Here is a 22,779-nt window from a genome sequence, read left to right as displayed (position 1 = left end):
ATACTGCTACACTGAGTCTTTCCAGAACAAGGGGCCACTCCTCTGCTCTTCTTGTACCTCATTTGATGTGTGGATTATGTTTTGGGTATTCCAGTTCTCTAGGTTAATAACCACTTATTAGTGAGTGCATACCATGATTCACCTTTTGAGTCTGGGTTACCTTACTTAGAATGATGTTCTCTAGCTCCATCCATTTGCCTAAGAATTTCATGAATTCATTGTTTCTAATGGCTGAATATATACCACATTTTTGCATCCACTCTTCTGTTGAGGGATACCTGGGTTCTTTCCAGCATCTGGCAATTATAAATAGGGCTGCTATGAACATAGTGGAGCACGTATCCTTATTACCTGTTGGGGAATCCTCTGGGTATATGCCCAGGAGTGGTATGGCAGGATCCTCTGGAAGTGACATGCCCAGTTTTCTGAGGAACCGCCAGACTGATTTCCAGAGTTGTTGTATCAGTTTGCAACCCCACCAGCAGTGGAGGAGTGTTCCTCTTTCTTCACATCCTCGCCAACACCTGCTGTCTCCTGAGTTTTTAATCTTAGCCATTCTGACTGGTGTAAGGTGAAATCTCAGGGTTGTTTTGATTTGCATTTACCTAATGACTAATGAAGTGGAGCATTTTTTAAGATGCTTCTCCGCCATCTGAAGTTCTTCAGGTGAAAATTCTTTGTTTAGCTCTGTACCCCATTTTTAATAGGGTTATTTGGCTTTCTGGGGTATAACTTCTTGAGTTCTTTGTATATATTGGATATTAGCCCTATATCTGATGTAGGGTTGGTGAAGATCTTTTCCCAATTTGTTGGTTGCTGATTTGTCCTTTTGATGGTGTCCTTTGCCTTACAGAAACTTTGTAATTTTATGAGGTCCCATTTGTCTATTCTTGATCTTAGAGCATACGCTATTGGTGTTCTGTTCAGGAACTTGGAAAGAACAGGAATTCAAGGCCCATACCTAAACATAGTAAAAGCAATATATAGCAAACTGGTAGCCAACATCAAACTAAATGGAGAGAAACTTGAAGCAATCCCACTAAAATCAGGGACTAGACAAGGCTGCCCCCTCCTTATCTTTTCAATATTGTACTTGAGGTACTAGCTCAGGCAATTAGACAACATAAGGAGGTCAAAGGGATACAAATTGGAAACGAAGAAGTCAAACTATCACTATTTGCAGATGATATGATAGTCTACCAAAGTGACCCAAAAAACTCCACTAGAGAACTCCTACAGCTGATAAACAACTTAAAATCTATCTTAATTGATGTAATAATCATGATGTCACAGGCTAATACTGTATTCAAGATTGCTTTTTTTAAAAAATTATTATATGTCTTTAGACACACAAGAAGAGGGCAGAGGGCATCAGATCTCATTACAGATGGTTGTGAGCCACCATGTTGTTGCTGGGATTTGAACTCAGGACCTTTGGAAGAGCAGTCAGTGCTCTTAACCGCTGAGCCATCTCTCCAGCCCCCTGTATTCAAGATTCTTGAAACCGAGGGCCTTGAACATGTTTGGAAAGCATTCTACTTCCCTAGGCCATATCTTATCAAACAATATTGGCTTTCCTTTGAGATGTTCTGGTTTCAACAATAGATTTACTTCTACTGTATCCCCCCAGGGATATTAGTCATGGACATTCTATTGCTCTTCAACTATTGATGGATTGATCATTCTAGAACAGCCCATTTTGAAAGCAACCAGATTTTAAATTTATTTACAATGCATGATGCCTATAAACTTGTATGTCCTCAAATCTTTGGGATATTATCAACTATCTATTTCTTGGTTTGAGAAGAGGAAGAAATCTGTGGGATCATTTCTATTCGAAACATGACTAGTTCCTGGACACAGAACATTCTCAGGAAGACAGTGCTAGTAAGCCTGGCCTGGAAGGTGCCTTTTGAAGTACCCAATTTTTAAACAAATACTTTATTTAGTTTTTGTGTTGGGTATTATATGGTTGGTTGGTTGGTTGGTTGGTTGGTTGGTTGGTTGGATTTTTGAGACAGAGTCTCTCTACATGGCCCTGGCTGTACTGTAACTCACTATTATAGACCAGACTAAACTTGAACTCACAGAGATCAGCCTCCCTCCACCTCCTGAGTACTGTGATTAAAGGTGTATACCACCACACATAGAAACTACTTCATTTAAAATATTACCTCATTTTTTCTCTATAGAAGCTCAATATAACCCACTAAATGTAGTGTTCTTTCCAATCATTTAAATATAACTTTTTAGGCTTCTAGTTTATGTGTTATAACCATTTCTGTTACCACAAAAAGTAAGATGTTGCTCCTAAATGTTGCCTACTCCTACCAGTGGTAGCCCAGGATTAGCCATCTCCATTGGCAGGGAAGGGTATGTAGTCATCAGAAGCTCTTCAACCTAGTGATGTGAATTATTACAAACTCTGGGTCCACTAACAACTTATGGTCCCCATAGAGGCTATGGCTCCAGATTCTCAATGTAATCTATCATTCAGGTTATTACTCCAAGTGGTTTCTATATACTTGATCATGTGTGAGTGCCAGCACTCCACTCAATCCTCACGATGAAAATACTTGGCAATTATATCTGGGTTGTACATAAGACCTCCCTTAGAATTCAACAAACAAGTCTTAGTTTCATTTTCTTCTTTCTTCAATTATCCTAGATGATTATTGCTGCAGCAGGGAGAAATATTATTCACCTATTCACCTTTGTCTCTGACCCTCAGAGTGTCGTAAACTACATTGCACTTTTTTCTTTTTGGAGGCGGGGTAATTGTGAGGCTGGGATGCAGAGGTTGCCACAGGCAACTGATTCTGCCTTAAAGGTTCCTTAGCACATACTTCCTGGGAACTATAGAAATGATATGCAGTCCCTGAGGGAAGCTGGCTTCCTTTATCTCATATGTTGATGGTTTAACCAATCTCCAACTAGTTGTATTCTCTGAACTTAGTTGGGAATAACTTGGGTATAACTTGCCTTGCCAGATACATATGCAAGGAGCCAAACAATTCTGGTCAGTATTATTTGATCTCAGAACAAATAGAAAAGATAGACTCTTGAAAACTAGAGGCTTTATATTCTTTATTTGCAGTTTGAATGAGTATAGAAGAATTTCTATAGAAAAGACTGTGCATGCTCATTTCAACATTTCAAATACTGAAATTGACTATCTCTATTCCCTGAGTAGCAGAGTTTATTGTTTCCAACAAGGAGTTAAGGAGTCACAATTTGTCATGACTAGGGGTCTTATGTATTTCCCTAGTTTAGATATAAACATATCTGAACAAGGATGGCCAATACATTACCATAGACTCAAAATGAACTGCTTTTAAATGGATCCATGGTTTGGGGAAAACGTCCTTGCAAGAAAAGTGTTAGGACTAGAGCTGGCATGGTGATCTGGAGCTTTGGCTCCTCTACCAGAGGACTGGCACCTATTCCCAGCACATGTATGGAGACTCACAATCACCTATAACTCCAGTTCCAGGAGATTCAACACCCTCTTACGGCTTCCTTGGGCATCAGCCACACATGTGGTGCACAGACACACATGCAGGCAATACATCCATATTTTTAAAAATAAAAATAGTTCAGATGTGAACTCTAATTGTAATGGCTTCAAATTATCCTCTCTCATAATACAAAACCATGAACACATAGTGCTAAAACCCAAGCTCCCATGCTAGGGAGAGAGTTTCTCTAAAGGACTGGTGAACCGACAACTGCTGCTCACTGCTGTTCCTGCATGGGCCACCTCTAAGAATACTCATGAGGTAACATCCTCTGCCTAGGTGACTGCTTGCCTGTCAGGCAACAGAGGTTCAATAAGTAATATTGTGGCACCCTGAACACTAAGAACAAAGATAAGCATTTACACTGGTGTTGTCTCCCAAAGGATTCTCATGCCAAACTTTCTGTATGTCCTCCTGGTTGCTGGGTGGGGAGAACACAATTGTCCACTAAATAGACTAGAAAGAAAAGGAGCGTATAAGGGAAACTCTTCTCTGACTTGCTGAGCTCACAGTTCCACGGGTTATCATTTCCAGGAGTCACCTTGCCTTGCATTATCCCCGACTCATTTGGTCCATCAGGATTTCCTGGAGCTCCTGGATTCCCAGGTATGGAATGAGGCCCGAGAAAGTAAGCACACTTCAAGGGCCTTTAATCCAAGGGAGCAAGGATGCATTGAGGACATCAGAGTCCTGCTGATGGGTTGGTTCCTCAGCAACTGAGGTAATGGCTTCTGGAGCGTGTGTTCTGAGGAAATGAGACTCGAGGAAGCCAACAAGAGAGTCGATGACTTGATTAGACATCATAAATCTAACTTATCCATGCTAGTGTTCCTTTCTACTCACTACATACATTTGGGTTTTCAGGTTCTAAGGGAACTCGGGGCCTCCCTGGAATTCCAGGCAAGCCTGGCACTCATGGAAGCAAAGGAGAGCCTGGAAGTCCAGGGTTAATACATCTCCCAGGATTGCCAGGTATGGAAAGGTGTCATCAACTTCTCCCTGTGCTATGTCTGGACTGTTTTCATCCTCCATTGAGGACTGTAAGCTAGGTCTGCTGCCTGGATTGCCTAAGATGGTTTGAATTTATTTCCAGGCGAAAATGCCATAGAGCAAGAACAGAATATGGCAATAAGGACCTCGAGAAACAAAATGGAAGCAATCCTTTAACTCTCAGATAAGGAAACTGATACTTCATAAAGCCACTAGTGACAAAGCCAGGATGCTGTAGTTGTCTGCTGAGCAGTCCTGTGACAATATCCTACATAAACTTCTTAGTGGTCAAAGAAGGAAGTTCACATCAGTCCAAAACGAAGCTACTCATTTCTTTTCCTTTCCAGAGTTGTTCCAACCTGAGCTCCACAGGCCTGCAGTGTACCACTGGCTCTCCAACTGCATCCCCTGGCTCAGCACCTACATCACCTGGGAACTTGATAGTCATACACATTCTCCAGCTGTTCACACTAGCTAGTGAGCAGAAACTTTAGGATAGAGCCAGTAATCTGTGTGTTCAGAACCACCGTTGTTCTAGTAGTGTATGAGTGTTATCTGGGGCCACCTGCTCTAGTGTGTATGTATCATTGCTTCACTTCTTTCGACTATTTTCTGCCCATTCAAGTAGAAGAAGGCCATGACAGCAAAAAGTTTAAAACTGTAGGAGAGACTGAGCTTTGGCCAGAAGACTTGGTGTGATTTGCGTTCTTAGCAACCATTGAGCTTCAGGAACAGGAAAAGGCTGCTAAGCTGCATCTACTCTCAGCCTCACCAAACTAGAGCATTCTTCCTCTCATGTGCTGTAGTCGCTACCTCTATACAAGTCCTCCATGGAGTGGAGACTGCTGATCATCATTAATAAATGGGCTTTTGTATTAGAGAAATCAGTCTCAGATCTCTATCCAGACCGACTGATTCTACCCATCTATGTTCGTTTTATTTTTGCCTCTGTACATTTAGGATTTCCTGGAGCTCGTGGGGACAAGGGATTGCCCGGGTTTCCTGGTCTTCCTGGAAAAGATGGCTACCCTGGGAAAGCTGGCAGTCAAGGGTTACCAGGTTCCAAGGGAGCTGCTGGTGACATCTTTGGTGCAGAAAATGGTGCTTCAGGGGAGCAAGGTCTACAGGGGTTGCCAGGGGACAAAGGATTTCCTGGAGACTCTGGCCTCCCAGGACCCCAAGGTGACTCTTCTTGGCCCCTTACTTAGCAATGTGCAGAAAGCTTTATAATAACTGCTGTCTTTGCATGAATATGTGTGTAAAATGCATGCCTGAATCTGGCATGGTTAATTAGAGAGCTAAAATAACATTCTACTCTGTGTCTCTGGGGGTGTGTGAATTTCCTTACATGGTTGCAGTCAATTTTCCTTTTTGTAGTAATTCTGAGAATAGCTATAGCCAATAGTCACATTTCTTGAAATCCTGTTGATGAGAGAAGACAGTGTCATCTGAGGTGAATCCTGGGCCAATCCCTTCCATTGGAAGATGGTTTCATGACCCAGTGACTTCCTGTTAACCAGGCTATAAACATCTGGCCCCTCTTTTTTTTATTAGGTTTGAATGGGAAATCTGGTATGCTAGGCCCAAAAGGTGAGCGGGGCAACCCAGGAACATCAGGACCCCCAGGACAGCCTGGACCCTCAGGGTCTACTGATCTAATTGGCATCAAGGGCACATATGGAATCCCAGGAGCACCAGGCCTTCCAGGCATTTCAGGTATATCCATTGAAGGAAGAATCCCAACTCGACAGGGCCTTACTTAGGCTAAGGCATCCTGGGGACTTATAGTAGCAATATGACATACTCAGCATCTAGGGTATTTGACTTTTCCTAACCTCTCTAGTTTCAAATCCCAGATCATCCTGGCTGGGCCAGATCAGAACATATTGCTACTGTTTAGCTTCTGAACCATGACAACAAATCTCTGTCAGTTCCCTCTTCCAGGGCCTCCTACCCCCTTTTGAAGCTTTGGTTTGCCGCTGGCCTTTTTCTATTAAAGAAACCACCCCTGTGCTGGATTGTGTTAAACCCTCGCTGTGGCTATGTTAAGCCTACTTTGAGCTACAGAGAAACTGGAGCTGAATGTGACCACTCTCCTCCCCCATCAGTGGCCCGCTGTCAGGAGAAAATGCCTCTGAAGGTCCATGGACAAATAGTGGCTTTCACTCAGTAATGAGGACTGACAGCCACTGGTTCCAACCTAACATTTGCAGTTCACCTTTGTTTGGTTCTTTGTTTCTATCATCATCCTTACTGTGCTGCCTAGACTGCATCACTGACCAAGTGACTGGAGCTGGATTATTTGCAGAGCCATTAATATCCCTTTTATTTCCTTTATTCTGTTTCTGGGGTCTTCATATAAGTTGCTGGAGTGAAGGTTTAAAAAAAAAAAAAAAAACCAGCCCACAAGCTCACTGACTAAGACTCCCCACTGGGGAAGTATGTGATTATCTACTATAACATGGCCTTCCTTACAAGGCCAGAGATCCCTGAACCCCTGCTATAAGGTTCGTTCCCATTGTATTCCCCTCATGTTGCAGTTATCCTCATAGCTTCCCATTGGAGTCCTAGGGCTCACAGCTACTTGATGCTTTTCATTTCATGGAAAGCTAAGTCAGCCATTCATTGAGGTCCTTGGGAGCCCAAATACTTCTGTAGTCATCGATTTAATCCTTTGGTTTTTTAATTTCCTTGCTTTGTACCTGGACATTCAACTTTGGCAGCAGCTCAGGAGGTTAATCCCATTGACCAACTTCAAGCCCTGGTGAAAGAAGACTCAGAATACCTAGGAGACCAAATGGGCCTTGTGGCCTCCTATAATACATGGCACTAGGGGGGGTCTTTCAAACCTAATGCCAAGGAACTGGTTGATTTAACTGCTTGTTTGAGGGATTAAAAGGGCAACCCTGTATGCAAGACTCCTTGGGAAGCCAGAACAACAGTTCAGATTTGACCTCTACTTCACGCATTGGCCTAGGAAACAACCATTGTAACTTGATTCAGGATGGAAGGACTAGGGAAACTGGAGCCCCTTCGCCACCCTGGCTTCCCAGAGCACCATTTAGAGACTCCTGTGTGAACCACATTCATAAAGGAAGAAGTTGTAATTACACGGTGGTTGCTTTTCCTGACCACCACTGCACCATGCTGGAAGTGATGGGCGTTTAGGGTGGTGATCCCAGTGGTAGGTACTAATGCTCTGACCAACTCAGCACTGGGCTTCTTGGCAATCTCTCTTTAGGTATTGTTAAAGGATCATGGGCAAACCTCTACTAGCCAGCCAATGAGAGCCTGTGGGAATAAACAGTGGCGTAAATCTTAACAGAGCCTCACTATCTGACCTGTGTTCTCTCTTCTATAACCATTCAGGGCATCCTGGAAAGAAAGGTCAAAGAGGAGACATAGGTCACCCTGGGTCAAATGGAAAAAGAGGTCTAGCTGGGATAAAAGGCCTTCCTGGTCCTCAAGGGTCAACTGGCTTCCTGGGGAGCCCAGGTTTGTCAGGAGTCACTGGGTTGCCAGGCATCCCAGGCCAAAAGGGTAAGTGAAGTAATTGGGAAGACCAGTAAAGCAGTCGGGCATTACCCAAAAGGAACATGTAGTCAGGGATTACCCAAAAGGAGCATGCCAAGCTGCCCAACTTGCCTCCTCCCCTCTTCTCTGCCCAGGGACAGAAAGTAGGCAGAGTTTTTTGGAGCAAGATATTTAGACCAGGCTGCTTTTACTAAAGGAAGACTGTCACCTAATATGAGTCACTCAACCTGCTTGCTGTGTGGAACAGTGGGCTGATCAACAGAAAAGGTCACTCAGCAGGACACATACGAAGGAGCCTGACAACTCTCACTTCCTGTGACTGACACAGCAGTGATTAGGTGTACAGCATCTCTGTTTTAAATAGGTGAAAAAAAAAAGAGGCTAGTCTCAGGGCAGCCCACACAAATGGTTAGTACAAAGGGGCAGCATTACACTCATCTCTTCCCCACCCGGAACTAGGTGTTTTCTTTTCTGTGCCTCTATATGTATTCTGAACTCAAGCAGAAGTGCCCACATTATTTCTTTCTGGTGCTCAGTGCTATGTGCCTGTTCAGAGGAACCCTAGAATGGGTAATAACTAACACGATTGATAAAGACTGAGATTTTGAAGTTAGAAAAAACTATGTTCCAATCCTTCCTCTGTAACATCATGCAAGTAATTCATCCTTTCTGTGCCTCCTTTTGTTGTATATACAACAGAAATGATAATAAAAAAAAGTCTTACTTTTCAACAGGCGAAAAGGGGTCCTCTGGACCGGCAGGGTTTCCTGGGTTACCTGGACTTCCTGGTCTTCCTGGAGCTGATGGATTAAAGGGATTTTCTGGGTCGTTTGGAAAGGTGGGACAACCTGGACAGGCTGGTATCCCTGGAGAAAAAGGTGAGAGGGTGTGGGTAGACAGAGACAGAGACAGAGAGAGAAATAAAGAGAGGCATGCGTGTGCGTGTACACACACACACACACACAGAGAGAGAGAGAGAGAGAGAGAGAGAGAGAGAGAGAGAGAGAGAGAGATTTCAAAACCGCTTTGTTTTTCAACATGTATTTTGCTTGTCAACTTTGTCATTCATTTGATGAATGCCATGTATTAGACAAAACTTTGGACTTCCAAATTAAGTCCTTTGAAACCAAAAGGCTACTGAATTTTGAGTTAACAGTACATATTATAGACTATGTTAGTCAGCCTTTGACAACTGAAAAAATATCCTAGCATAAATAGTTTTTAAGAAGGAAAAGATTTTTCTTAGTTCTTGGTTTCAGAGAATTCCATTGGTGATCAGTTGACCTTGTTGATTTTGGACCTATAGTAGACCAGTGCATCATGGGACAGAGCTTCCTTCAAGGCAGCTGGAAAATAGAACTGAGAAGGAGATAGGAGTGACAGCGTTATAGTCCCCTTCAGGAAGATACATTCAACAACTTGATTTTCTCCCACTGGGCTCCACATATAAAAGGCCCCTCACTTCCCCATGGAGTCAGTGCCTAAGAATCAAGTGTTTACCACCCAGATCTTTGAGGAACACTTACTCAAATCAAAATGGAGCCATCCACAATACAATCCCCAGGTCATCCTTGAAAGAGAACTTAGAGTAGGGCCTAAAGTTATTGGTGACTTTTGGGTCTGGAGAAAGAAAGAGCATACACAGAAATGCAAGTTAGAGGATAAGGATGTGGAAGAGGGCAGAAAGGTCTCGAAACTAGGTGAGGTGTGTGTGAGAAGAAACAATATGAAAGGTCATATGTGTAACTTTGTGTGTAAACTGTCACTCTCTTGAAAACTGCCTGATCTGCCTTCCTTCAGGAGACAGAGGAGATCCAGGGCCAGTTGGCATATCTAGTCCAAGACCTCCAATGCTAAACCTTTGGTTCAAAGGAGAAAAAGGCTCTCAAGGTTCTGCTGGATCGGATGGATTTCCTGGGCCCAGAGGTGCTGAGGCAGGGGACATATGGGATCAGTTCTCATGTCAGGATTTATTTATAGCCATGGATGAGTTCCTTCCCAAGAAAAGCAAAGCTCAGACCCAGGAACAGCAGTGTGGGAAGAATGAGGATCAAGGAGGCTGTCTTTCTTATTCCTGATTGCTCCTTGCTCTTTGAGACTGACTCATACTATTGCCACTGTAGAACTGAAGGTTTTGGCTCACAGTCTGGTACCCCTGAAATAGCCTGGTACATAGCAAGGCATAGACACTGATTGCCCACTTTAGAGCTGGAATGACACCAATGGCACTACCTTCCACAACCACTAGCCCCCAGCTAGCCTCTGCCTTACCTGAGTGCACACTTGGAAAATGATTTTGAGCACCTGCACCTAGACAAATAGATCTTTGCTTGCCTAGATCTTTTCTAATAGCTTTTGCTTCTTTCCCAGGTGACAAAGGAGAGCCCGGCATCCCAGGGTTACCAGGCCCACCAGGATCTCCTGGACAGTCCAATACCATCAAAGGACTCAATGGGAATCCAGGTTCCCCTGGATCTATGGGAAGAAGGGGATTACCTGGCCTGAAGGGGTCTCTGGGGATTGCAGGTTTCCCAGGAATGCCAGGAAAAAGTGTAAGTTTATCCAGCTTCTTGCCTCTTCACCACAACTGAACCTTTATAGCATGGACACATGTCCCATATTCCCATCTTTCTGATTCCAGGCTACTTCTAAACCCCTGTCCTGAAGATAACCTCAAAGCCCTTGCTCCCCATCTGTATATAACACATCTTGCTACCTTTTCTCTCCCTCAGTATTCCCTCATTTATGTCTTTGTTCCCCTTATGGCAAAGCTTCCTGCCTACTTTGCAGTTTCTAACATACCCTGCCTTCCCTTAACGGCATCATGAGTTGCTGGGCTCCTGCTAGGTCGGCAAGCCACTTTTCATTGCTCATGTCAAACTTCTCTTAGTTGGTTCTTCAGATAATCTCACTTGTTCAGTGAGATTTCTGGGGCTTAAAAATCGCCTTATAAGCCTACGATTTGCACTCTATGGCCAGCGCCCCACAGCCCACATTAAGCTGGACATATTGTAAAACTTTACAGATTGTGGAGAAAGTTGTTAAGGCAAGGTATTACTATGTTGTCAAGGGAGACCTTGACCTTATAATATTCCTGCCTCACCTTTGCAAGTTACAGGACTATAGGTATGGACCACCACATCCAATAAGAAATAAGTGTAGGGTTTTGGTTTTTACTCAGGATTAAATATTTATAGCCTCAAACATTCTAGGCAAATACTCTATTGTAGGCTTAGATTTTTTTCAAAACTTACTTTTAATAAGGGTTCTTAAATGCTTTAACCTCCCTTCTAGCCCACCACCTACCAGAGGTCATAGAAAAAAGGACACAGGGGAAATGGACTTGTTTTGAAATAGTTCTTTGGAGCAAACCTGATATGTATTATCAGGATATCAGCAGTTTAGTTCACACAAATCAGCAGCAGCAGCTCAATCCACTCTCAAACATCATTCACAATTCAGAAACAGCAGGTTGATCCAGAAGAAGACAGGAGGCTCTGCTGTATGCTGTTTAGAGGTAGTTCCTTGGGGCAATTTCAATCTCCAAATGTCAGGATACCAACAGTCCATCTCAGTAGTGTCAGGATAGCAAGCATGAAACAGCAGTACTAGCACAATGCAGCAGAAACTTCCAGGCTACCACCAAATCAGCAGGAGTGACCAGAACCAGCAGAACTCCAGAAGAAGTTATCTGTAGTGCCTCTCTTAAGGAAGGGAAGATCAGCAAAGAAGACAAAAGACCAACAAAGCATTGCAAAGCTAGTTATGTAAGCCCATCATCACTGTCCAATGAGTCCTATTTATACTTCCTTCAAACATCACATGTCCTCCCACTGGTCTTGCCACAGCAGAATACAACATGAGTCTGTCTTAGCAAAACTCCATGTGAGTCTGTATCAGTTGACATATCCAGAAACTTCCACTTCACTCTGCCAGTCAGCCTGAGTCTGTAGAAGTAGCAAGAAGCTGCCAGAACACCACCAGAAGTTTTTTGGTGCTTTACTCTCTATGAATTCATGACAAAAGTTGACCAATAAACAATGGTAAGGCATACCAATATCATCTAGCATTGTCCACTGTCTGTTGGCTTGTATCAATATTCCTTCTAAACACCATGCACCCTTTCTCCTGTGTGCCCCAGCAAAACATCATTTGACATAACCGACTTTCCAAAGAAAACAGAAGTTTTCACTTCACTCTATCACTGAGCTATATCTTTGAGCCTAACATTCAGAGATTTCTTGATAGTTTAATAGAAAGGTACTTGAAGTACCACAGGGGACAACAAGTAGCAAAGAATCAAGTCTAGATTATCTGAGCCTTTAAAAGGCAGGATAGGGGCTATAGAGATGGCTCAGTGGTTAAAAGTGCTTGCTGCTCTACCAGAAGACTTGAGTTTGGTTGTTAGCATTCACAAATACCTACAGTCCAGAGAATCTAAAGCATTCTTTGGCCATGGGCACATGTACATGTGATATTCTCTCTCTTTCTCACATACATGTAGACATAAATTTTTCTCAACCTCCTTTAATAAGAATTCAACAACCCTATTAAAAAATGGGGTACAGAGTTAAAGATTTCTCACCTGAAGAACTTCAGATGGCAGAGAAACACCTTAAAAAATGCTCAACTTCATTAGTCATTAGGGAAATGCAAATCAAAACAACCCTGAGATTTCACCTTACACCAGTCAGAATGGCTAAGATTAAAAATTCAGAAGACAGCAGGTGTTGGTGAGGATGTGGAGAAAGAGGAACACTCCTCCACTGCTGGTGGGGTTGCAAATTGGTACAACCACTCTGGAAATCAGTCTGGCGGTTCCTCCGAAAACTGGGCACCTCACTTCCAGAAGATCCTGCTATACCACTCCTGGGCATATACCCAGAGGATTCCCCACCATGTAATAAGGATACATGCTCTACTATGTTCATAGCAGCCCTATTTATAATTGCCAGATGCTGAAAAGAACCCAGGTATCCCTCAACAGAAGAGTGGATGCGAAAAATATGGTATATCTACACAATGGAGTACTATTCAGCCATTAGAAACAATGAATTCATGAAATTCTTAGGCAAATGGATGGAGCTAGAGAACATCATACTAAGTGAGGTAACCCAGAGTCAAAAGGTGAATCATGGTATGCACTCACTAATAAGTGGATATTAACCTAGAAAACTGGAATACCCAAAACATAATCCACACATCAAATGAGGTACAAGAAGAACGGAGGAGTGGCCCCTTGTTCTGAAAAGACTCAGTGAAGCAGTATTCGGCAAAACCAGAACGGAGAACTGGGAAGGGTTGGGTAGGAAAACAGGGGGAGGGAAGGGGACTGATGGGACTTTCGGGGAGTGGGGGTCCAGAAAAGGGGAAATCATTTGAAATGTAATAAATATATCAATAAATTTAAAAAAAAAGAATTCAACCTCCCCTTGAGCCCACTACCCACCAGAGGGAGTGGAAAGAAAATTTATCAGGACATGGGTAAGTAGACCTGTCTAGAAATAATTTCTTGGGGGAAAGTCTGATCTTCACTGTCAGTGTCAAACCAATACTTGAGTTGTGGCTATCTATGGGATCATGTTTATATTCCTTCTAAACATCATCCATCCTTTCACATGTTTGCTGTATCAAAACATTCTTTTACCTGTGTCTGCTTCCATAAAACATTCCTTCACATGTCTGCTTTAGCAAAACAGCCTTTCAGCTGTGTGCCCCAGCAAGACATCATTTGACATAACTGACTTTTCAAAGAAGCCAGAAGGTTCCACTTCACACTCCCATGCAAATGAAATTTTTAAAACATAAATCTTAAAATACAGAGTAAATTAGAGTAGGTTTGACACAGATGGACTTGAATTAGAATGTCAGACAGCTCCATCACTTATTTGCTCTGTGATCTTGTGTACCTTGCTTAATTAACATCACTGAGCCTTATTTTTTATCTGCTTTTTTAAGTAGACTAATATCCAACCTTTTTTCAGATAATAGTGGAGGTTAAGTGAGATGAGACATGCAAAGAACATTGTGATCAGACACATTGCATGCTCTATATAAATATTAGGCTGGTCATTGGTCCCAGAATACGTGTAGTCCCTACAGGCAAAGTCTTGTCTTTCAAAGAATCAGTCTGGTAGAGAGGATAGACCTACATGACTGAAACATTAGCTAAAGAAATCATCCCAGATTTAAGGTCCTGACAACTCACAGAGGAGTGATAGAAGTAAAAGTGGAGTACATTTGGGGAGGTGGGAGTCCCAGCATAAGCAGACACTCACACTGGGAACATCTGTGTCTACAGAAGTGTGCTTCATGAAGCCAGGGCAGAAGACAAGCAGAATAGTGGGGGCACCCTGGGTAGTGGTCCAAAGAACACAGTGACCAAGCCTCCCTTTCAAAGCATTAGCTGGAGCACATTTTTACTGTGTACATCTCCAAAGACCTCAACCCATAATAGGCACCCTGAAAACAGCTGAAAGCAGCTGATACAATACTCCCCAGGTTCAGAGTGTGTCAGAAAGCTGCCGATGAGTACAGGTGACTTCTACTGTAAATAAGGATCTATCCATCCAAATGCAAATTAGTACCTGCATGCTTATAGCCTGCTACCCGGTAACAGGAAAGTCTCATTTCTTTATAGAACCTGCAGCAGAGGTCTGGCACAGCTTAGTAAAGCAATACTGCTGTTTTTGATTGTTTTGTTTTTCCAGTTTTGAAACAGGGTCTCCGTATGTAGTGTGAAGTTTCTGCCTCAATTTCCTGACTGCTGAGATAATTAGTATATGCCATCACTCCTGGCCAAAGCAATGATTATGTGAGATAACTCCAGAGCTTTGGCCAGAGTACCTGCAGAGCAGATTGAGTGCTTTGCCCAGGAGTCATGTTCTATGTTTCCTGCGACTTAATAATTAGTATAGCCATACATTGATTCACCAAGATGGAATATTCCCCCTGAAAACTTTAAGCGTATATGCGGCACTGCATCTTCCCATATCTAGGATATGCCTCCTTTCCAGTCTAAAATGTAATGTAGATGAAGATAATGAAGATGATGCAATCAGCATCTCCCAGGGCATGGCTAGGGGTTGGGGGTGGAGGGAGGAGGAGGAGCATGAGCATCTCTGAGCTCTAGGAAGAAATGATTTCCATATTACTTTGAAGGGTTCACAGGGACTCATCGGCACTTCTGGCCTCCTGGGAGCAACTGGTGTCCCAGGTTTAAAAGGTAAGGAACATTTTGTCTTTTGATGCGTTTGCCTAGACCAAGGTGATGTTCTACCAATCCACAACTCAGGAGCAGGTGGAGCTGTGTTAAGAGGGAAAATGAATTTTGTTTATATTTCCCATCTGGCCAAACACACTCTACATTCCTTGTTCTTCAAAGACATTGCAAACAACAGTGTCACCTGCCAAAATCTCTTCCTTGGGCTTTTATGGACAAGAAATAAACAAACAAATAAACATTCCATTTGCTTTGCATTTTGATACACCAAAACAACAACATAGAACTTCAATTCAGAGCACCTCTTCCCATGATGAGCACAGCCCCATAGGCAGGAGCAATTCCCTTGTTTAAACGACTCCCTACTCCATTCTGGAAGTATTTCAGGGCCTATTTACCATCTTTTCACATGTACCGAACCATGTTTCCAGTATAGGGGTGCTGTGTATAAACCATCTCATTCTAGTAGCTTGTTAGCATCCTAGGTCTTTTTACCCAGTGGATGGTTTTGTCAAGAAGCTCTTCTGACCGTTTTGAATCTGAGTTGAGCAGGAGAAATATATTGAAAAGACTGTTTGGGTAGAAAAAATGGACAATTGTTTCTTCTGACCATTTGAAAAAAAATATTTTTTGTACCTGCAGGAGATCAAGGCCAAACACTTGGCATTTCTGGAAGCCCAGGACCCAAGGGACAACCTGGCGAGTTAGGTTTTAAAGGTAGGACTAGGACATGTTTGTCCATATCTCACAAATGCTTCAGAATTGAGGACTAGAGCAACTTTTGGAGAGCAGGCCCAAGTTCTTCAACCTCCATCCAGTGGATACCTATAGTTTTCCCAAGCAAACTGATTGCACCACTGATGCATACCTTTGGCACGGTGTACCAACTACCTCAAACTTCATTTACCTATTTTCATTTAACCTTTGCTGCCAAAAAAAATCTCAGCCATTATTCTTGCTTCTAGAAGGAACCCAGAAAATGTCTACTTACTTCTCATATGGGTAACACCTTCCAAATTCGAAAACAACTGTCATATCTTTTCCAGAGTTTCTTCACTGAATCAAGTTTGCTCAACATCTCAAAATGCTTTTATCTTCCTACTCATGTTTTCCCATTGAGGAGTACAATTCCAGAAACAGAAATTAAACATTCAGTAATTGCTTGATCTTCTAGGTGTCAAAGGAAAAGATGGACTAGCTGGTGATAGAGGTTACCCAGGAAACAAAGGCGATGTTGGAAAAGTTGGTATTGCTGGAGATCCTGGCTTCCCTGGCTCCCCAGGTACCATGCTACTTGAAAACTTTATTTTGAATAAGTTTGGATTTGCTTCAAGCCTTACCCTATTCTGAATATCCACCTTGGTTTCACACTTAGGACTTCAAGGAATTTCAGGTATGATTGGAGACCCAGGCCTCCCAGGTTCCTCTGGCCTTCTGGGATCAATTGGCCACCCTGGACCCTCTGGCTTAATAGGACCTAAAGGTATGTGTGTTTGCTAGCAAGGAGTTGGAGGAAGTGTCTTTCCTCCAATAACAGATGACAACTCCTCCATCTTAGAATGTAGCAGCTAGGCCTAAGCCAGGTAGAATGAGGTGTTATATAAGGATTAATTAGAAAGTAAGGTGTAGAATGAGCTAGAGAGATGGCTCAGGGGTTAAGAGCACTTTTTAGCAGAGGATCTGAGTTTGATTTCTAGCACCCACATGGTGACTCACAACCATCTATAATTCCAGTTTCTAGGTGATCCCATTCCCTCTTCTAACCTCCATAGGCACCAGACACTTGTATAGTACACAGATATACTTGCAGAAAAAAATATCATACACTTAAAATTAAATAAATATCAAAAATTAACTGAAAAAAAACAGAGAGAAAGGAAGGTGAACAATTGTAAATCAGAGTAGAAGAATGTCAGATCTACGAAGAAGTAATGAGAAAGACATTGGTTATCCATTACTAAAAGGAAATCCCTGTGGTTTGTTACTTAGAAAGGAAATAAATTTAGCTCATAATTTTTGAGGCTGTAATTCCAAACAGCTATGGTGCTAAGGAGGAATGGCCCCTAACAATGTTACCTCATGGGGATGCCATCTATGTCACCTCAGAAGATTATGACAGAGAGAGAGAAACAAAACAGAGACAGAGACAGAGAGACACAGACAGAGACAGACAGGGACAGAGAGACACAGAGAGAGGAGAAATCACAAATCAACAGAAAGCCAAAGTGAGGGGTAGGGTGAGTCATATTCTTCTGATTTTGAGAGCTCAGGGTCCAGAAGAACTACCTTAGTCCTCTGTGGAAAATCCCAGTAACTAAATCAACTTTCACTAAGCCTCGCCTCCTAATATCATCAAAATGGGAGCTTCGGGGGCCACATTAGAACCATATCCAAGGGTAATGATTAGTAGTGTCAACTTGATAAGATCTAGAATCATGTAGGAGACAAACTTTGGGGATACCTTTGAAGGGAAAATATGGATTAGCTTAGCCTTTGGATATGCCTGTGAGAAATTATCTAGATTGGGTTGAGTTGGGTAGACCCACCTTAATTGTGGGAGGTAACATTCCATTGGCTGGGGTCATAGACTGAATAAAATAGGAGAACGTGATCTGAGAACCATCATTCAATGCCATCTGCTTCATGATTGAAATGGATGCAGCACAACTCCCTTCCCCCTCAAGTTCCTGCTGCCACATTTTCCTTGATATGACACATGGTACCCTCAAACTACAAACCAAAATAAGATCTTCCTTTTTTTTAAAGCTATTTATAAAGTATCTGATCATGTAAATGAGAAATGTAACTATGACATGAAGCCATAGCAGAAAGTTATTACCCTAGCCTATGTTGTTTTTCCCTGCTTTAATGGTAGAACAGTAAATTTCTAGAATCAGTTTCTGGGAGAAGGCAGCTCAAGGGCCTGGCATTGCTAATCCTATAGTCTATTAAAAATACCTACGGGGGGGGGGGGGGGTTGTTCAATTGATAGAGTGCTTTCCAGCACACACAAGGCCCTCCCTATGTTCACTTCCTAGCACTGCATAAAGTAGGAGTCACGACACACAGGTAATCTCTACACTCTGGATGTAGATGCAGGAAGATGAGAAGTTCAAGGTCACACTCACCTATGTAGAGAGTTACAGGCATCCCAGGATACATGAGACTCTATCTCAAACAAACAAACAAACAACACACACAAAAAAGAAAAGCAAGAAGACATATTTATTTGGGCTTATGATTTTAGAGGTTTTAGTCCACAGTCGTCACTTGGCTTTGTTGTATCTGGACCTGTGGGAAGGAAGAGTATTGTGATAGAGGATGCATTGCACAGCTGAGCTGCTCATCTCATGGCAATTAGGAAGCAGTAAGAAGCAGTACCAGAAGCAAATACCCCCTTTCATGACATAGCTCCAATTAACTCCTTCCTCCAATTGCACCCCACTTTGTAAGTTCTTCTACCACTCAAGACCTAACTAATATTTTTAAGCCAAATTTGCATTCTAAAGTCAGGATAATTGAATAATTTCCTAAAATCTCTAGGGAATAAACCTTCAATTACTTGAGCTTTTGGGGAGACATTTCAGATCCGAAACTTATCAGCTAATTAACTGCCATCTTACTAGAAAAGCTGCAGTAGCCTTTATAAGAATCATGAGAAACCAAGGTGCAGGGCGTATGTTAGAAGTTGGCTATTCTTTTAGAGAGCATCAAATAATGTCTCAATACAGATAGAAACATTTATGCTGTTTTCTCTCTTTAGGATTCCCTGGACATCCTGGTTTACATGGACTGAATGGACTTCCAGGCACCAAGGGCACCCATGGCACTCCAGGTAAGAAAGGCCCTTAATGTCAAGGCTAAAGGAGTAAGGCTCTTCCAGAACTGGAAGGATCTGACCATGTGTTCTTCACTATAGTATACCCCATATCCTGGGAGTTAGAGCTCCTCACTTGTCTTCAATCAGAGAAGGAAAGAGGATGTTTTGCCTTTCTGTGGAAATGAGCTCTGCTTCTAGACCACAGGGAAGTCAACTAGACCCAAGGGCTGTCTCCTTCTGAGCTCTGTCCCCTCCCTCTGCATTTCTTCCTAGGAGCCAGTATCACTGGTGTTCCTGGGCCAGCTGGCCTGCCTGGTCCCAAAGGGGAAAGGGGAGTGCCAGGAACTGTCATCGGAGATCCAGGGAATCAAGGATCAAGGGGACAAAAAGGTGACCAAGGTAAGTAAGCACAAGTCAGAACTTGCCGAAACTGAATGAGGCCTTGGCAGTGGATCAAGGTTTGGGATTGATTGGGGCCAAATGGTTCACAGGGTAGACTTGTGCTTGTCTTTACATCTTTGAGAGTCTAAGAACCCTTAAGGATGACTGCAAAGAAAACGATGAAGGGTATTCATTCCTATGGCTTCCCAGCAAAGAGTAGTGGGGGCACTTGGAAGAGTGGAGGGAACTAGCCTCCAGTTCCCCCTGGCTCTTTCCAATTCAGCTCTGGACCACATTTTCAGAGTAGGTCAAAGCCAGGTTGAATGCTTCTAAGGAGCAGAGTTGGTCCATTTAGTGAGATCTTAGCTCCAGTTTCCTCAGTGCTCCATGATGATAGAATCCACCTGGCCGAAGAAACCCAAGACCGAGAGAACATGGGTCTCCTGAGGCTGCACTCTACCAGGATAGGTTGTGTTTAAATTAACCAAATTCCACCCTGATCTCAGGTTCCCACACTGCTTGAAGTTTTTCTGGGTGTCCCATTCTAGAACCTTCTGTAAAGTTATGACATCATTCTTCAGATTCCTTGGCAGTGTTTTTGGAGACTCACCTTTCTCCCACTATATATAAGGCAGAAGATGAATGCAGTCAGTTGTGACTAAGGGCTTTTACATTTCTAATTCCAGTTCTCCCTCTTACTGAGCTGTATGACCCTAAGAAATGAAGTTACACACCTGTCTCTCAATGCCAATCAAACTTAATTTTTTTCTTTCTGTAAAGTAGATGTAATAGAACTGTCTCACAGATTTTTCTGAGGACTCTGTGAACAGTAACATAATGTGAGTCAAAGAGCATATCTCAGTGCCCAGTCCAGAAACACTGGACACCCTGCTATTTCATGCCACTTGGGATGTAGTAACTGCAGTATATTTGGAATCTGAGATCTCATCACACTTTCTGTTTACATAGTGTATGTTTCCTAGGAACCACCGTCACACATTAATTCATTTTCTGCTATAATTTGAATTGGGACATCTGTTGTTTCTGTGTTTAAACCTTCCTTTGGTCTGGGCAAACTTGTTCTTTCGGGGGAATCCAGGAGCTTCTCCAGAGAAAGGCTCAAAGGAGGGCCTGAGCCTGCAAAGCAACTGTGGCTTCTTTCCCAGGGCACAGAGAAGAGGGCGCCAGATGGCAGCATATGGCATTTCTTCTTCTGTTTGCAAATCTTGACTGTAGATTTCTGGTTATCAAATTATTCATTTACTTTAGCTGACATAAAATTATAATTACAATTACAGCAAACAGCACACATCAAGATGGATACATTATAGAAACATAATTATGAGGGGCAGCATGTCACAAGGGGATACTCTAGGTGTGGCTCTCTCATTAGATGTTCAAAATGAGCAAAACAACCAACATACTGTCTAGGGATGCAAATATTCATAAAGAAATTATGATGAGAAGGAAGGAAGTGAACACAGAATTTGGGAATGTTTCTCTGAGAGGAGGGGGTGCAATCTATGGAGACTACACACATAATTACCAAGATAATGCCATCTTCGTTTTTCTTTAGCGGGACAATGAAGTACAGATCTGTTCATAGTACCTAGATTATTCTTTACTGAAGCAATTTTTTAAAAAAGAATACAGCATGTATTGTGCCCACCAGAGGAAACGGTCTGTGATTTAGTAAAACAGACTGAGCCTGAGAACACTCTGTTCCCTGTGCTCACAATACCTTTTGCTAAATGATTTGCAATTATATTGCTGTTTTCATACTTGCATTAAATCTTTAGAGCCTACATTTATGTATTTAAAGTTTTTCAGGGTCTGGCATTGTAATGAGTTAGCAAAATGCTTATTTTGTATTTGCAGCTCCACATTAGAACATTTTAGTTTTAGTAATAATAAAAAAATACAAACATGGGCTCACAAGATGGCTCGATGGATAAAGATACCTAAATTTTAAGCCTGACAACCTGATTTCCACCACTGGCACCAAAGTAAAGGATGAAAGAGAGACCCACGTCCACAGAGCGACCCTCTGAACTCCACCCATGCTCTGTGTGCACGTGCGCGCGCGTGCGTGCGCGCACCCACACCCACACACCCACACACATACATGATAGGGATAACTTGTTAAAACCATGAGATTTTGGAACTATTTTAGTTCAGTATATTTATAGAGTCAAGAAGCAGATAAAGAGCATGCGCATCTTTTAAAAATTGGCATCGGGTACTCTATGATTCAGTCAGTTGCACATGCTTACTCCATTATATGGGGTTATATGGTATTTTGTTTGTTGGTTTTGCATAATTTCAGCTGATATAGATACATACATTTTCTATATGCACATATACATATAGAAACCTCTGTTTCCAGGGACAAAGCATGCAAAAATGTATCTTTCTTTCAGTTTCTTACCTTAGTGAAACAGAAAAGTCCTTCAGAGAGCCATCACGACACAGCTGACAACACATGTAGGTTTTTGTGCTTGTTTTTTCCCTAAAATTAACAAGAGTGTTTTCTCAAAATCAACATTTTCATCTCTAGTTTTCCTTGTGATCCAAAGTACCAATGAGCTATTTTTAAACAGCTGCTTTGGCTAATCTACCATTTCATGACACGTTTACATGGATTTACCAGCTTTTAAAGGATGGCTATAAGAAGGAAAATTGGATAACAATAGTTTTGGATTTTTCCTCTCACACACAAAAACGAATGTCAACCAATGGGTTTTTATCAGGAAGATTCCACTGAACTTTCTTATTTGACTATCCATCAGAATATGCCCCTTAACACATTTGTTTTATACTTGGCATACAGCAGGAGCTTTCACATGTGTATAGATAGTTTTGGTGTTTCCCCTTTAATATTATCATATGTGTATTTAGCATACATTAAAGGAATAGCTTGTCATTTGATGAAAGTTTTTGTTTTTAACATATAGTAGAATTTGTTCCACAAATCAAAAACATGTAAAGGAATACGCAAGCCTGAGCAAAGAGCATATCTATATCCTTTGACCAAAGGGGGACAGATATCTAGTACAATGAGCTATGTTCAACAGGCGACTAAGCAGTAATTCCACTATGTCACCTACAAAAGACTGCCTGTTGTTGTTGCGGTTGTTGTTTGCCTAGATGCGCCAGAGAGAGCAGGGAATTTGGGACACACAGGAGGATTCATAATACTCTTGCTTCCTCCGTCCTGGGTGGTCTGGCCTCAGTCATACACTATCCATCATTTTGGGGCAGGATCAGCTAAAACTGGCAGTTAGTAAAGTTTGATGCACCAGTGTGATTAATAA

At 42.3% G+C, this 22,779-nt stretch overlaps 1 protein-coding gene across 1 annotated transcript in view; it reads left to right on the top strand.

Annotated features, from left to right (window-relative positions):
• The window catches only part of Col4a6 (collagen type IV alpha 6 chain), a 334,867-nt gene that overhangs the window by 301,675 nt on the left and 10,413 nt on the right, over positions 1-22,779 (top strand). Inside the window, exons 24-37 of the mRNA XM_052171628.1 lie at positions 4,053-4,124; positions 4,383-4,490; positions 5,469-5,690; positions 6,063-6,224; positions 7,878-8,048; positions 8,777-8,920; positions 9,843-9,968; positions 10,413-10,594; positions 15,204-15,267; positions 15,907-15,981; positions 16,439-16,546; positions 16,640-16,747; positions 19,028-19,099; positions 19,358-19,483. Coding sequence (XP_052027588.1) covers positions 4,053-4,124; positions 4,383-4,490; positions 5,469-5,690; positions 6,063-6,224; positions 7,878-8,048; positions 8,777-8,920; positions 9,843-9,968; positions 10,413-10,594; positions 15,204-15,267; positions 15,907-15,981; positions 16,439-16,546; positions 16,640-16,747; positions 19,028-19,099; positions 19,358-19,483 — 1,740 coding nt within the window. The remainder of the gene's footprint in view (positions 1-4,052; positions 4,125-4,382; positions 4,491-5,468; positions 5,691-6,062; positions 6,225-7,877; positions 8,049-8,776; positions 8,921-9,842; positions 9,969-10,412; positions 10,595-15,203; positions 15,268-15,906; positions 15,982-16,438; positions 16,547-16,639; positions 16,748-19,027; positions 19,100-19,357; positions 19,484-22,779) is intronic.

The sequence above is a fragment of the Apodemus sylvaticus genome, chromosome X (assembly GCF_947179515.1).
Source record: "Apodemus sylvaticus chromosome X, mApoSyl1.1, whole genome shotgun sequence".
Lineage (NCBI taxonomy): Eukaryota > Metazoa > Chordata > Mammalia > Rodentia > Muridae > Apodemus > Apodemus sylvaticus.
Note: the sequence above shows the minus strand (reverse complement) of the source record. Positions and strands in the feature narration are given on the sequence as shown.